We start from the raw sequence: 15,542 nt of genomic DNA, 5'->3' as shown, positions 1-15,542 counted from the left end.
AGCTAGAAAGTGGCAGAGCCAAGAATAGATATCTGATCTAACAGCAAATATATTTCCCAATAAAGGAGACACGCTGGGAGGCTGATAAGGAAACCTAAGAAGCCAGGTAGAAAAGAATCTGAGGTTTGAACAAAAATCGCGCGCTCAGATTCTCTTTCGATGTTTTGAAATTCCCCAGTAAGACTCCAGGACAAACTCCGTAGGCTGGGTTTCGAAAAGGACAGCACAGTTGCCATCGTAGGAAAGTGCTTCCTGGTCGCCACTTCAGAATCACAGCTGCTCATTAAAATGCAGATTCTGGGCTCCAGCTAAGACATGGTGGTATAACAATCTATGGAAAGGAGACCCGGAATCTGCATTTTTCAAATTAGCGCTCCAGAAATCTGTCAAATAATAAAGTTTGAGAACTGTGGAGGTATGGTTTGAACCCTGGCAACCACCCACTACACTAGTAGTCTGATCTACGCAGGTCACTTTGCACCTCCTGGCCTCAGTTTCCGAAGAACACCGCGTCGCGACGATATACGCCTGAGACACTCAAACCTTCCCCTAGCAGTGAGAATCGAACAACACGATAGCTTAAAGAAGGCAGGAGCCGCGGGGCACTGTGGGATACACAGGTGCCGAAGCGGCCCGCAAGGCATTGTGGGACACAGGGGGGCTGTTAGCTACTCTCGGCCTCCAGCTTCGACTGCAGAGCCGCCTCGTTTCAAGAAACTTGAAAACCCTCTCGGAGCGTCGCCGGGTGTCCCATGACGTAACTGTAAACATCCTCCGGTGTCTTGCAGGCTAATCGGAACAGCTCGAAAAGAACAGTGACGAACTTCCGGGTTGCCTTTGCTTTACGACTCGTGCGTTCTGCCGCCAAACCGGAAGGAAGCTGGGGCGCAGTTTACGACAGCGCCGGTTGTGTTTACGGCGCCGGCCGCTGCGCGCGCGTTTTTCCTGTTTTCCCAGCTCTTCGGTCCACAGGCGGTGGTGCGGTCTCCGGCCTGGACAATCTGTCGCCATCCGGCCCGTCTAAGGCCCTTGCAGGTGAGCAGTGTGTTTCGTAGCGTTTCGCGGACCTCCGGAGCCGAGTTGGGCGGCTCCTGGCCTTTGGGGGCCTACCGGAAGAAACCTCCGTACACCCCCACCTGCCGCCGCTGTCCCTCCGCTGGGCGGGGCAGGATTCTGCCTTCGGGGTCCCAGGTCCGACCCAGTGCGGGGCAGAGCCTTGTGGCTGAGGTCTCTGGCCCTAGACTCCGTTTAGCGGCCACAGGCTGGGCGAATGTGATCATGTCACTTAACCCAGCTGGGTCTCAGGGTCTTTTTAAAGCGGCCCACGGCTCCCTGAACTGCTATGAGAGAGGTATTGAGGGTTCCAAGCTGAGCGGTGTTCGGCCTTCTCTGAGGAGTTCACGGTCCAAGTGTTTCCTTCCCTTTTCTGTGAAATGGGAGGCCAGGATGGAGTTGATTGATCTCTGATCTGAAACTCTACCCCCCAGGAATTGATGGGGAACGACCTGCAGTGGCTGCCGTAATATACCCAGTACCGTGGCCTGCCAGCCGGAAGGCCCCTTCTGACTGCCCTGTTGGTGCCTCCTCATCCTGCCCCTGTAGCCAGTACAGCTGTCACTCCGTTTTACCTGAAGGGTTTAGTTTCTCCTGTTGGTTCCATTGTGCTCACTCTTATTTCACCTGCGTTGAAACCAGGTGACTTCCTCCCGCCCCCCCTCCAGAGAAATGCATGTCAAGCCTTGAGCCCGTTTGCCTCCAGCTCTGATAAAACAAGTCGATTTTTTTAAGTGTGTTTGGAGATATCTTACTGTGTTGTCAGTAGGGGCTGAAACCCCAGATCTTTTCAGGCCGCTGCCCAGCTTATAAAATAATAGGAAGAGTGTTGGACTTAGGGCAGACGACCCTGGAAACCAAACCTGTTTTGAAATGATGGGCAAGTCAACTGCTTGATCTGGCTGAACTGCACATTTTTATCTCTAAAATGAGGGCGGAGTGGGAGGGTTAGTGGTGTTGCATCTGACACGTGTAGGAGCCTGATAAATATTTAATGTGAATTGTTTTGAGACCACCACCGCTTCCCTCAGTCCGCTTCCTGTAGTGTAACTTAAGTTCAAGCTGCAGGATGGAGCTCCCAGGTCATTCCCTGTTGCTGTCACCCAAGTGTTCCCTCTGTAGGAAGCCTTAATCTCCCTATCGTTGAACAATTAAGAGTTTCCTAAATTTAGTACCCTGCACTCTTTGATTGCTGTCCAGACTCCAGATGTTTGTGTAATGAATTTTCCCCTGGGAACTCAGCTTCTGAGCATTTGCAGGGGATTACAGTGGATGATAAATGCGTACGTTTTTGATAGGACCTGTCGGGCGAACATCTGTCTGGAGCCAGTTTGCCTGGGTTCAGATTTTTCGTCCATTAGTGTTGTGACTTCGGGCAATTTCTTGATTTCTCTATGCCTCAGTTTTTTTATCTGGAAAGTGGGGCTAATGCTGGCCCTACCTTGGGATTGTTGGGAGGAGTTAATGAATTTATGTGTGGTAAGCACTAAGAACATGCCTGGTACTCATAATGTTTATGAACATTGGCTGTATGGCCACTTTTATGAACTAAGGTTTCTGGTGGCTTCCTCAGCCTTCTGGCGGGCCTTTTACCTGACCCTGTGTCTACTTGCTCTGCATAAGGATTTTCATTGACAGAAAATCAGAAGAACAACAAAGGAAAGTTACATTTCAGGATATATTCACGGACCCTTGTTTTCTTCTCAGCACTGTGTGTAAATGTATTTTTGCAAGACTCAGGAGTAATTGTGCAGCGTTTTACAATGGAATCATTTCCAAATACGTTAATTAATACATACGGCTTTCACAATGATTCTCTGATAGAAATAAAACAAGGATCTTATGTATTTGACAGATGAAGAGACTGAGGCTTAGGGATTAAATATTGTATGCCTGGTGAAGGTGAGAATGAGAACTACAACATACTTATTACACTTGAAAGAAAGTTACTACGTTTCGTCAAAGATGTGAGGTACCACTCATTTTAAAAAGCACAATTATTTCATGTAACACCAAGAAAGAAAAACTGCCAATTACGATATGACACCCCATCAAGCAGAAGGTGCAGACTCATTTCAGAGGTGGTACAGTGAAGAAAAAAATCAATGAAATATGATACCTCAATTTTGTTAGCAGTCTTCTGAGTTTTAAGTATTCACAACATTATTTACAAGAAGACATTGAATGGGGAGTAGCTCAACAGTTGAGGGTTCTGTTTTGCATTTTTAATTTTGTCATTCATGTCTTAGCTTACCTCAAATGCAAGGCTTTTTTTTTAGTTTGAGGCTTTTCTTCATGGAGCTGCTTATATTATTTGTATTTTTAAGGTTTTAGAAGATGGCAAAGTTCATGACACCCGTGATCCAGGACAACCCCTCAGGCTGGGGTCCCTGTGCGGTTCCCGAGCAGTTTCGGGATATGCCCTACCAGCCATTCAGCAAAGGAGATCGGCTAGGAAAGGTACTTTCCTGTCAGCAGGGGTCTGAATCTTTTAACCTGTGGCTGCTCCTCCAAGTTCGTTTCAATTTTATGCTCTCAAAAGCATCAGGGTTGTAAGTATCCATTATATAGTATATATAGTATCCATCTGGATACTTCCAGTGGTCATAGGAGAGACGGGCTCTTAAAAAGCCGTCCTGAGCCAGTCCTGACACTTCCGCACACCGTGTCCTCACTTTGGGGGGTTTCTGAGTGAACAGAAACCCACCTGGCTGACGCGTGCTCCATGTCTTCTTCCCTTGTTGCTCTCACTAGGTTGCAGACTGGACGGGGGCCACGTACCAAGATAAGAGGTACACAAGTAAGTGTCCTCCGCCTGACTGCCCGGATCAGGGCCTTGGGGGATTGTTAGTTTTTCTAGTAACCTCCACCTGAAAGCATCCTAGGATGGGAACAAAAGGCTGATAATGATTCATAGTATTTCAGGGCATATTCTGGACTGTGGAAACAATCCACATTCTTTTTGGAAATATCCTCAACTTAGACTGTTCATTAAAGAGGTTCGGCCTATTATAGTGGGTTCCCCCCCACTTTTGGGGAGCCACGGCCCCTTTTACAAATCTGGTGAACATGTTCCCATTTTTCATTTCACTGCAATTTATTGAACCTACGAGGCCAGTCAATGGATCCCAGTTTTAAAACTCCGGATTTTAAGATCCTGGTACAGTAAATTGGTTTCTTCCCTCTGTGCCAGTTGAGAGAGCTGGAAGTGGCTCCCTGGAATACCGAGTTAAGATGATCTGAGTCTGAGGTCAGCAAGAAAGTCAGTCATAGCCCATTAGCCACGTCTGCCTTGGGCACCTGACGATGACAGTGACGATACTTGGACCGCATACTTGCCTCTCCTGAGAGAGTAGATTTTAACTCATATTCTTACAGACTAAGGCAGAGAGTGAAATGCGCTTGACTTAAGTTCCTCAGACTCTGTCTTGACTTAGAAAGTTCTTTGGACCAGAGCTTTTAAACTTGAATGTGCGTATGAATCAGCTGGGGATCTTATTAAAATGCTGATTCTGATTCCGTGGGTCTGGGGTGAGGCTGTGAGTCTGTACATCTAAGATGATCCCAGCCGATGGGGCAGGTCCTGGGACCACACTTTAAATAGCAGGCCTTTAGACCACCATGTATTTGTAAAATCTGTAGGCAGTGTTGTTACACGCTGTCACCTTTGCCTCCAGATAAGTACTCCTCTCAGTTTGGAGGTGGGAGTCAGTACGCTTACTTCCATGAGGAGGATGAAACTAGTTTCCAGCTGGTGGATACCGCACGCACACAGAAGACCGCCTACCAGCGGAATCGGATGCGATTTGCACAGGTAGGCCAAGAGCCAGCAATCTGACCGTCTTGGGGCTGTCACCTGCTGCTAAAAATGCTACCGTGCAGTGCTGCTGAGAGGAGAGCATGTTATTGTGGGTCTTTAGTGAATTCCAAGTAGCTATTCAGTGACAGTTGTGCTAAAATAAATGGGTCCTAAGTCCAGGGATGCATTTAAATAGTTTAGCTTTCTGTTGACCGGTAGCAAGGACATCTGTGCTAAGGATGGATGTTAGCGCTGGATTAACAAGGTGATCTGTCTGTTGCCTCGCTTCATTACTATGTCCAGGATTTATTAAGTAGATCGTCCAGTTGGGCTGCATCTTCTTACATAAAGAGACAAACTCAACAACTCTAATAAGAGCCAGTAAACCTACTTCAGTAAAAACTGCATGTGGATATAAATCTAATTCCAAGTACAAACATACGTCATTTTATTGTGCTTCGCAGATTTTTTTTTTTTTACAAATGGAAGGTTTGTGGCAACCCTGAATCGAGCAAGTCTTTTGGCGCCTTTTTTTCCAACAGCGTTTGGCTCACTTCATGTCTCTGTGTCACATTTAAGTAATTCTCACGATATTTCAAACTTTTTCGTTACTATTACATTTGTTATGGGGATCTATGATCCGTGATGGCTAATGGTACTACTCACTGAAGGCTCAGATGGTGGTTAACGTTTGTTAGCAATAAAGTGTTTTTTTAATTAAGGTGTATACATTGTTTTTTTTTTTTAGAAATAGAGGTATCGCACACTAACAGTCTGCCGTGTAGTGTAAACTATACGTATAGCATAACTTTTATATGCACTGGTAAAGCAAAAGATTTGTGTGACCCGCTTTATTGTGATACTTTATTGTGGAGGTCTGGAACCAAACCCAGAATATCTCTGAGGTATGCCTGTGCATACTTGTAACCCCCCGGATGTTGATTCTATAAAAGCAGAGTAAAATGTGCGATTTGGGTTTGCATCCTAAACTGACTAATGGCCTCCCATTAGGCACTGCCAGTTGTAAGCCAGATCTCCAAGATTTTAACATGGATGTTTTTTCCTGCTTCCCAGCGGAACCTCCGCAGAGACAAGGATCGACGGAACATGTTGCAGTTCAACCTGCAGACCTTGCCTAAGAGCGCCAAGCAGAAGGAGAGGTGAGGTGCCCATCCTGCCAAAACAAGATATTCTTCCAGGACCGACTGCACTCTGACGGCAGGAGGCCAGAGCAGAATAGTCGTCTTCCCCACTGTTGCAGGAAAACCAGAAAGTCTTCCCAGGACCAGTTAAGCCACTGTCTCAGCCCTGGGGTCGTTCTCGAAGAGCTGTTAACAGCAGAGAGCATGGGCAGGAAACTTGCAGAGGATGTGACTACTGAAGGGAAGCAAAGGCAGATAGGAGGCAACTTTGGAGCTTACCTAGGCTTGGGTCTGCTGTGGCACAACTCCGGGGAGCCCCATTCACGCTGGGGCCTGTGAGTCCCTGGTGCTGTGTAGGATAGTAGCCCTGCCCAAGCTGGGGCTGCCAGTGGACAGGTGGATAGATGGAGTAAAATACATGCATAATACTGGTCAGTAGTGGGGGCAGTATGCCTCTCTAGCATGTCTAGTGTCCACCCTGTTGGTCTGTTCTTTTTTTTAAGCCCCTGTTTTCCTTAAAAATCTGCACTGAAAGCACAGTTTTCCTGTCTTTCCAGAGAACGCATACGACTGCAGAAAAAATTCCAGAAACAATTTGGAGTGAGGCAGAAATGGGACCAAAAATCACAGGTAGTATATCCATATCAGAATTCTGTCCAGGAATTTGATTTTGTTTATTTGTTTGTTTGGTTTTATAACAGCTTTAGTGAGGTATAGTGCACACACTATGCACGTCACCCATTTAAAGTGTACATTTCGGTGATTTGTAATGTATTGACAGAGTGCTGCAACTGTTATTACAGTCCATGTCAGAAGGTTTTCATCACTCTGAAAAGAAGCCCGGTACCCTGTGCCAGTCAGCCCCTCTCCTCCCCAGCCCTAGGCTGCCCCTTATCTATTTTCTGTCTCCAGATTTGCCTGCCCAGACATTTCATATAAATGAATCACAGCGGAATGATCTTTTGTGACTGGCTCCTTTCACCAAGCATCATGTTTTCAAGGCTAATCCATGATGTAGCACATGTCAGCACTTCATTCCTTTCTATCGCCACGTTCCGTTAGATGGATAGACCACATTTTGTTTATCCGTTCACCACTGATGGGCACTGGGGCAGTTTTACTCTGGGGCATATTAGGAATGATGCCCCTGTGGGCATTCCTGTACAAGTGTTTGTGTGGGCGTGGTGAGAGTAGAAGACATGTAAGCAAGCGTGAAGGTACAACTGTGGAAGTTACATTTTGCTGGACATGGTGCTTGCTGTAACAGCAAGAATAAATAGCTGATACCCTGAGAGAAATATAAAGGAACTGTTACAGCTCCTGTATAAAATGTAGGAATATAGAAGAGCTGATGTTCCCAGGGTGGCATCGTTACTGAGGAGTAGAATTCCCATTTGTTTCTGAGCTCTTGTCCCTTCGGTTCTCTTCTAGATTGTAAGCTCCTAGGAGTCAGGGACGCTGCTGGAAAACAGCCAGCACGTAGTAAATGTTCTGGATATATTTATTGAATAAAAGCCTTCGTACTGTTAACCTGCCTTTTGCTTACGTTTTGCACTGGCTGTCATTTTTCCCCTCCAATGGTTTCCCCCAACAGAAGCCCCGAGACTCCTCGGTGGAAGTCCGCAGTGACTGGGAGGTGAAGGAGGAGATGGACTTTCCTCAGTTAATGAAGATGCGCTACTTGGAAGTGTCAGAGCCCCAGGACATGTAGGTGATGTCTTTTACTACTGTCCACCACACTCTTGTGTGTGTGCACCAGCTGGTGATGACTGTTGGCCTAAGCCCTAGTATTTCCAAAGGTGTTGCATAAGATTGACAAACAGGTTTTAAAAAGCAATGCCAAGAGGGGGAAAGCAGAAAGAAGCTTACTGATATTAAAACTTCATCTCCTCGGGAATTCCCTGGCGGTCCAGTGGTTAGGACTCCGCACTTTGACTGCCAAGGGCACGGGTTCAATCCCTAGTCGGGGGACTAGAATCCCACAGGCTGTACGGCACGGCCAAAAAGAAAAAAAAAACTTCAGCTCTCTTTGAACTTCCTGGCATTGTGAGCAAAAGAAGAATTAAGTGGGCTTGCCTGGTGGCGCAGTGGTTGAGAATCTGCCTGCCAATGCAGGGGGCACGGGTTCGAACCCTGGTCTGGGAAGGTCCCACTTGCTGCGGAGCAACTGGGCTCGTGAGCCACAACTACTGAGCCTGCGCATCTGGAGCCTGTGCTCCGCAGCGGGAGAGGCCGCGATAGTGAGAGGCCCGCGCACCGCAACTAGAGAAAGCCTTTGCACAGAAACGAAGACCCAACACGGCCATAAATAAATAAATTTATAAAAAGAAGAATTAAGTTACAGAACTCTTGTTGGCAGAAAGAAATTTGCTGTTAAACTCCAGATTTCTTTCCACTTCCTGAAATCCTGAGCAAAAGAAAAACTTAAGTTCTATAGCTCTGAGGGCAGAAAGAGAAAGATAGCAGTTCTTCAAGAGTCATGAAGCTTTTGCTTACATTTCAAAGAGCTCCTTACCTCAAAGGGCCAGTAGATGGAAATAACTTAGCGGGGACCTGGGGCACCAGACCGAGTCAGCGTGCCTGCCGCGGGCTCTGTAACTGCCGCTCTCCCCGTCTTGGCCTCAGCCTCCCTGTCTTTAAAATGGGGAGGCAGAGCAGAATCAGTTGTGTCCTCACTGTTCTGTGGAGCCACGTCAGGAGCTGAGGGGGCAGGGCCTGGAGCAGGCACTGAGCCGAGTCAGAGAATGTTTTCATCTCTCATACTCTAGACTTTGGATCCGTGGCTTAACAGAAAAGAAGTAGGTGGTCTTCTTCCCTTCACTTAGCGCGTGTTGCCTGCTCTCCCCTCAGCGAGTGCTGCGGGGCCCTGGAATACTATGACAAAGCCTTCGACCGCATCACCACGAGGAGCGAGAAGCCGCTGCGGAGCATCAAGCGCATCTTCCACACTGTCACCACCACGGACGACCCCGTCATCCGGAAGGTGGGCGCCCCCTGCCCCGCACCTGCCCGCCCACGCGGAATGTGGAGGCCTCAGGACAGAGATGCGGGGATGCGTGTGAATCGGTTGGGCCTCGGAAGCCCCTGTAGATAAGACTCTTCTGAATCAACTTAGGATTAGATGAAAATAAGAGCACTTTGCTGGCCAGACCATAAGTGTTGATGTTAGGTGAAGCTGGGCCCGGGTCCCAGCTCTGCCGCGCTTCCTGGCTTCACCTCTCTGAGGCCTTAGCTTTCTTACCTGTAAATCGGGGTAAATGTACTTACCACGTGCCGCTGGGGTGAGGAGGGCAGCATCGGGCAGTGCTCTCCTGGGATACAGCAGGTGCTCAGGGAGCTGCAGTTCCTTGGACCCCAGGACACAAGTTTGCTGGCTGGCTTGCTGCAGCCTTGCTCAGACAAGGGTGTGGGTGTGAACGCGCCTTACAGAGGAGTCCTTCCCCTGCTGTGAATGGCCAGTTCAACCCTGAAGTAACCTCATCTCTCTTCTGTCCTCTGCAGCTGGCAAAAACTCAGGGGAACGTGTTTGCCACCGATGCCATTCTGGCCACACTGATGAGCTGCACCCGCTCCGTGTATTCCTGGGACATCGTCGTCCAGAGAGTCGGGTCCAAGCTCTTCTTTGACAAGAGGGACAACTCTGACTTTGGTAAGAAGCCTGTTTGGGAACAACACACACGTGCTGAGTGTCCTTGTTGGTTCAGAGCCATTCCGTGGTCTAGCGAATGGGTAGAAGAGGGTCTGTCTCCTCACAGGCGTCAACAGCCATGTCAGAATCCCACTCAGCCTCCTCAGCGACAGGGGAAGGGACTGTCACTGCAGTCCCTTTGGGGCGTCAGCCTTCGGAGGCCTCTTGGTGCCCAAATACCGTGCTTCTAGTTTTTACTCATTTGAATAGCACTTTCCTGACTTCTGTCATCTCTCTATACCACCTTTAGTACATACTTCATGTTTTTCTTTAGATTGATGCCTTTTTTACTTCAGCATATTTACGAAGGAAAAAATACGTACGCATGTATCTTACACCATACGTGTGTGTATGTGCACACACACAATGAATGAAAACCACTCAGAAATAGCAGAGTGAAGCCAAATGTGATTATGTTGCTTCTCTTTGTTGAAAAACTAATAAAATCAAACATTCTCTTGAGGAATCCAAAAAGAAGGAAAAGGTATGGCTTTCTTCCACGTGATCGTGACTGAATTTAACGTTAGTGTCTCAAGTTATCCAGAAGCGCACCTGCTCCTCCCCAGTGTGTCCCACACTCAGGGGACCCACGTTAGCAGGTGGCGGTTCTTTGGAGGAAGGGTGTGTGTCTGGATCGCCACTGCTCCCCAGAGGGCCACGCACCTCTTCGGTGACTCTGTTTCGTGAGTGGTTGGCTGTGTCACGCTCTTGCAGACCTCCTGACGGTGAGTGAGACGGCCAACGAGCCCCCGCAAGATGAAGGCAACTCCTTCAACTCACCCCGCAACCTGGCCATGGAAGCGACCTACATCAACCACAACTTCTCCCAGCAGTGCTTGAGGATGGTGAGGCCCTGGGAGCACTGGCCGTCCAGTTCTAGCTTGTTGACTCCAGCTGCTGTCGATTGAGCATCTGCCGGGTCATCAGCCCCGGGGTGTGGGATTGGTGAGGATAGACGGGGTCCCTGCCTGTCACAGAGGAGATCCGAGTTTGGGCTTTAAGATCAGACAGCCTGACTTTGAACCCTAGATCCACCTGTTTCTAGCTTTGTGGTGTTGGGCATGTTTCTTCTCTGTAAAATTAGAATACCAATAATACTTGTTTCACTTAGCTACATTGTGACCTTTTCTTCAAATATCTGTGTACAAGTGCACTCACTGTTTCCCAGCTGGGGGTACAGCAACCAGCCAAAGTTGCAACCCTTCAGAAGCTTGTTACAACAGAGGAGGAAAGACAGTAAACCCTGGGTACACATATGTTGTGACAAGTGTGTGTGCCATGGAGAAAAACAACAGGAGGGACGAGATTGCTATTTAAATGAGACACCTAAAGCGCGTGGGCGACAAACATAAGCGCAGGCTGAACGCGAGCTGTTACGTCTGTTGTGGTCCGCGGGCTGCTTGCTTGCGCTCGGAAGGGGTAAAGGGATGCACAGCACGTAGTGATCCCAGAGCCCCCTCAGGAGCTAGGGACCTAGTCAGGGCTGTGACAGAGCAGAGGTGCAGGGTCTGGCTGATTGCCTTGGTGACAAGTTGCTGCCATCTCGTGACACCTCTGTCATCCTTGCAGGGGAAGGAAAGATACAACTTCCCCAACCCAAACCCGTTTGTGGAGGATGACATGGATAAGAATGAGATTGCCTCTGTGGCCTACCGGTATGTCACCTCCCTGGTGCCCGTGCCCTGTGTGGGTGGTGCGTCTGAAATCCAGGGTCTCAGCTGACCGAAGGAGCTCCTCCTTCCTTGCAGTTACCGCAGGTGGAAGCTCGGAGACGACATTGACCTCATCGTCCGCTGTGAGCACGACGGCGTCATGACTGGCGCCAACGGGGAGGTGTCGTTCATCAACATCAAGACCCTCAACGAGTGGGACTCCAGGGTGAGTACCATCCTATGTCTGTCTGCCCCTCGCCTCACTTATAGCTACCGAGATTTTTTTTGTCTTCTGAGTTTTTCCCCTACTTACTGAGAAAGAGATCATGTGTTTGAGGTAATTACCTTCTTCCAGTGCTTTCTGTCCCTCTGTTCCAGTCCCACTTCCTGTTGATTTCTGCTCTTTGCAAGCGTGATTTTGATCTTTCCTTATGAGCCGGGCTGGCAGGTTTCCTGTACGCCACGCAGCTCTTCTTTTTGACCTGTTCTTTCGCTTACTGCAGCCCCTACCTGGTCTTCAACCTTCGGACGCCCTTTTTCCAACTCTTTCACTTCCTGAAGTCAGAGATTCTCAGATAAGCCCAGATTTCGCTCTTCAGGGGGCATCTTGAAAGAATCACGTGTCCTTCGCTTTTCCTCCTCTTTCTGTTCTCTCTCAGGCTGGTGCGCTATGATTATTGGGTTGTCATCCTTTCTGAAAGTCCCTGGGCTACGTGCCTGAATTTGAAATGGGTGGCAGAGCTCCTCGGTGCTGCTGTGTAGAATAAAGGATTCTTGGTGCAAGGACAGGAAGGCCGGGCCTGTGTTCAACGAGGGTCCAGTGAGATGGAGTTTGGGGGCCATTGTGCTCTGCTTTCATTAGCGCCAAGGGATTAGCATTCCAGGCTGCTGAGTCTCACCCCCAGATGCTCCTCAGCCTCCATCACCTGCTGAGAGCACACCGGAAGGTTTGCTGCGAACTTAGCTCTGGGCCAGTGGCCTTTTCTTAGACTTTCCACCATGCCCTCCCTGTAGCATATGGTGTCGTTGTATTTGTTTGGCTGTTCCCTCTGTGTTAGTACCTTAATCTAGTCTTACACGTTTCTCAACTTCCTTCACGTGTTTCCTTTGCTGGTTCCCCTCCTTTTTGACCCCCAGTGGAGCCTTCTCTTAGGGTCAGTCCCCTTTGCAAGTCATTTTGCCATAATCACTTCTTTATATAGCATGTATTCATCTTCTTTGGCTCCATAACAAAGTAACGGAAACTTGGAGGCTTAAAATGACATCCATTAGCTCATAGTTTGGTAGGTCAGAAGTCTAGCATCGTGTGGCTTGGTTCTCTGCTCAGAATATCCAAGAACTAAAGTTAAGGTTTCAGCAGGACTGAGTTCTCAGCTAGAGTTTCTGGAAGAAAATCCACTTCCAAGCTCATTTTAGTTGGCAGAATTCAGTTCCTTGCAGTTGTCAGATTGAGGTCCCCCGTTCTCTTGCCAGATGTCAGCTGGGGCCGCTCAGCTCCTAGAGGCCACCCACATTTCTTTCCATGTGGTCCCCTCCACCTTCAAACCAGCAACATAAGATTCTTTTCGTGTTTGAAATCTCTGGCTTCCTCTGTGTCCAACCTCTACACCCAGATTTAAGAGACTCGCATGGTTAGGTGGGGCCCTCCCAGATGGTCTTCCTGTCTTAAGGGACCTTAACTCCATCTGTAGAATCCCTTTTGACATGAGATAGCGTGATCGCGGGTATTTCATCATACTCACACGTTCCATCCAGACTCCATGGTAGCAGATTCTGCAAGAGCAGGGTCACCGGGGGTCATCTTAGAATTCTGCCTACCCCGAGCCTCATCCTTGAACTCTAAAAATGATTCCCGAAATCTATTCTGACTCCCATTCCATTGTTGGTTTTTTTCTTTTTTCTAAAATACCTTGTCCTTCCAACGTCCTTGTTTGTCGCTCCCTCTGGCTTGGCTGTCCGTCAGCTTTGTCTCTCCTGCTCTCTTCGGCTCAGAGCCTCAAACATCTCCTCCTTTGCACTCCTGAATTCTGCTGTCAGGTGCAGTCTGTCTTCTTGCTCAGCTCTGGGTCTCACTGACATCATCCCCCTAGTTTAGGGCCCTCCTCTCCTTGGTGCCTATTGTTAGCTGACCTCCCTGACTCACTCCTCCCTCCCTTCAGTATCTCTGCCAGTTAATTGTCCGAAACACTGCTTCCTTCAGGAAGCACAGATTTGAGGAAAGGCCCTTAAAATGCCACAGCAAACTCACAAGGCTGCTGCAGGATAGTTTTAATTTTTGAAGAAAGCCCAGAGACGTCTGTCAGAATACTGCCCCTAAGTGGTTTGGACCTAACTACTTAATAAAAGGAACTCTTTAGTATTTCTTCTGGCCTAGGGTCGCCAGGAACCAAGAAAGTTTAGGAGTCTCTGCCATGTGCCCTTCAGCCGTCACTTCACTCTGAGGCCAGGTTCCCACATCTGCAGAAGAGGTGGTTGGAGAAGGTGGTCTCCGGGGTCTCTGCTTTTTGTCTGTCTCTGTGTGTGTGCACAGCACCAGACCCTGACCTCGCTCTCTGCGGGCCTCCACGCCCACCGGGGCTAAACCGGCCTGTCTCTCCCCGCATCCCTCTCAGATCACTCCACCTCCAGCTTCTGCCAATATCCTCCATGGGGGAGCTGCGAGGCTCCCATGCAAAACCCTTCCTCTCCGCGCAGCATGTGATAAACACGTGCCCTCACCACTTGTGATGCTTGTTGTTTTAACTTGTGTGCGTGCGTGTCCTGGTCTGGATGAGCTCTTGTGAAGGGAGGAGTTGCGCTCTGTTGAGCACCTGCTGCGCAAGGGAGGGACCGAGGCCCTGTCTCTTAAAAGATAAGCCTGACCTCTGCTTTACCTGTGGGCTCGCCCCTCCAGTCAGGCCCACTAAGGAGTTGCTTCTCTGCCAGAAGTGGCAGCAGGCCGTGGGCAGTGGGAGCCCGCCTTGGCCCCTGTAACCGGGGCTCCCCTCCTGCAGCACTGTAATGGCGTTGACTGGCGTCAGAAGCTGGATTCTCAGCGAGGGGCCGTCATTGCCACCGAGCTGAAGAACAACAGCTACAAGTTGGCCCGCTGGACCTGCTGTGCTTTGCTGGCCGGATCCGAGTACCTCAAGCTTGGGTGAGATTCCTGTCCGGGAGCTCATCTTTGGAAGGGGGGGTCTGCAGGTTGGGAGACGAGGGCTGGCCTTTTCTCCTTTTTCTTGGGACAAGCATCAGGCCAGATGTCACCATTTAACTGATACTCGACCCCAGGCGTCGCTGTGTCTCTGTGCCCGCCTGCCCCCCCCCATAATACTCCTCTTCCCCTCAATAGTTACGTGTCCCGGTACCACGTGAAAGACTCCTCACGCCACGTCATCCTGGGCACCCAGCAGTTCAAGCCCAATGAGTTTGCCAGCCAGATCAACCTGAGCGTGGAGAACGCCTGGGGCATCCTGCGCTGCGTCATCGACATCTGCATGAAGCTGGAGGAGGGCAAGTACCTCATCCTCAAGGACCCCAACAAGCAGGTCATCCGCGTCTATAGCCTGCCCGACGGCACCTTCAGCTCAGATGAGGACGACGAGGAGGAGGAGGAGGAAGAGGAGGAAGAAGAAGGTTTGTAGCAAGCCTCCCTCCGAAGTCTGGCATGAGCACGTGCCGGCTGGGGCCCAAGCTCTGTACGCACAGTCTTAACCTCGATGGAAACCTCTGGGAATTCCCTGAGATGTCACTTGGAGTAGCAGTCAGTCTGGCTCCAGAAGCTGCTTCCAGAGCCTTTAGATCACAAGACGGGGTCAGGGAGGAGAGTGGTCTTTTAGAGGCTAGGGCAAGGAAGAAGCATCTAGAGGAAGGCACCGGAAGTCCCTGATGTTAGCCAGTGGTCTGAGGGAGGAAATATGCTCCAGGTGGGTTACATGGGCTTTAAGCTCTCTCTCACCTGCTTCACCGGTAGGTGACTGAAGGAACTGTGAGGATCTGAAAGGGTTCACTTGTGAGTGAAGGTGTTGAAAATCATAAGCAATTCACCAGTTTGATGTGGCTTTTGTATCTTTCAGAGGAAGAAACCTAAACCAGACAGTGATGTGGGGCTGGACTCTGTGATTCTGCCGAGCCTAGGAGGGCCTTGGATACCTGGTGGAATGTTTGTCTGATTGTTGCTCTCTGCAGCTTGACAGCTGGAGTAAAGTATAAGTCTGTCTAGTCTCTTA

At 49.3% G+C, this 15,542-nt stretch overlaps 1 protein-coding gene across 1 annotated transcript; it reads left to right on the top strand.

Moving 5' to 3' along the window:
• Window positions 1–583: 583 nt before the first annotated feature.
• EIF3D (eukaryotic translation initiation factor 3 subunit D) lies at window positions 584–15,542 on the top strand. The gene is made up of 15 exons (XM_027107524.1): window positions 584–1,035; window positions 3,381–3,513; window positions 3,808–3,853; window positions 4,731–4,867; window positions 5,927–6,012; window positions 6,552–6,624; window positions 7,589–7,701; window positions 8,845–8,977; window positions 9,496–9,643; window positions 10,397–10,527; window positions 11,252–11,337; window positions 11,431–11,560; window positions 14,328–14,470; window positions 14,666–14,949; window positions 15,390–15,542. Exons 2-15 carry the CDS (start codon window positions 3,391–3,393, stop codon window positions 15,401–15,403), a joined length of 1,647 nt encoding a protein of 548 aa, XP_026963325.1. The 5' UTR covers window positions 584–1,035; window positions 3,381–3,390; the 3' UTR covers window positions 15,404–15,542.

Source organism: Aethalodelphis obliquidens, unplaced genomic scaffold, assembly GCF_003676395.1.
Source record: "Aethalodelphis obliquidens isolate GAN/ISIS:26980383/991018 unplaced genomic scaffold, ASM367639v1 scaffold8, whole genome shotgun sequence".
Lineage (NCBI taxonomy): Eukaryota > Metazoa > Chordata > Mammalia > Artiodactyla > Delphinidae > Aethalodelphis > Aethalodelphis obliquidens.
This window is presented reverse-complemented; position numbering and strand designations above follow the sequence as displayed.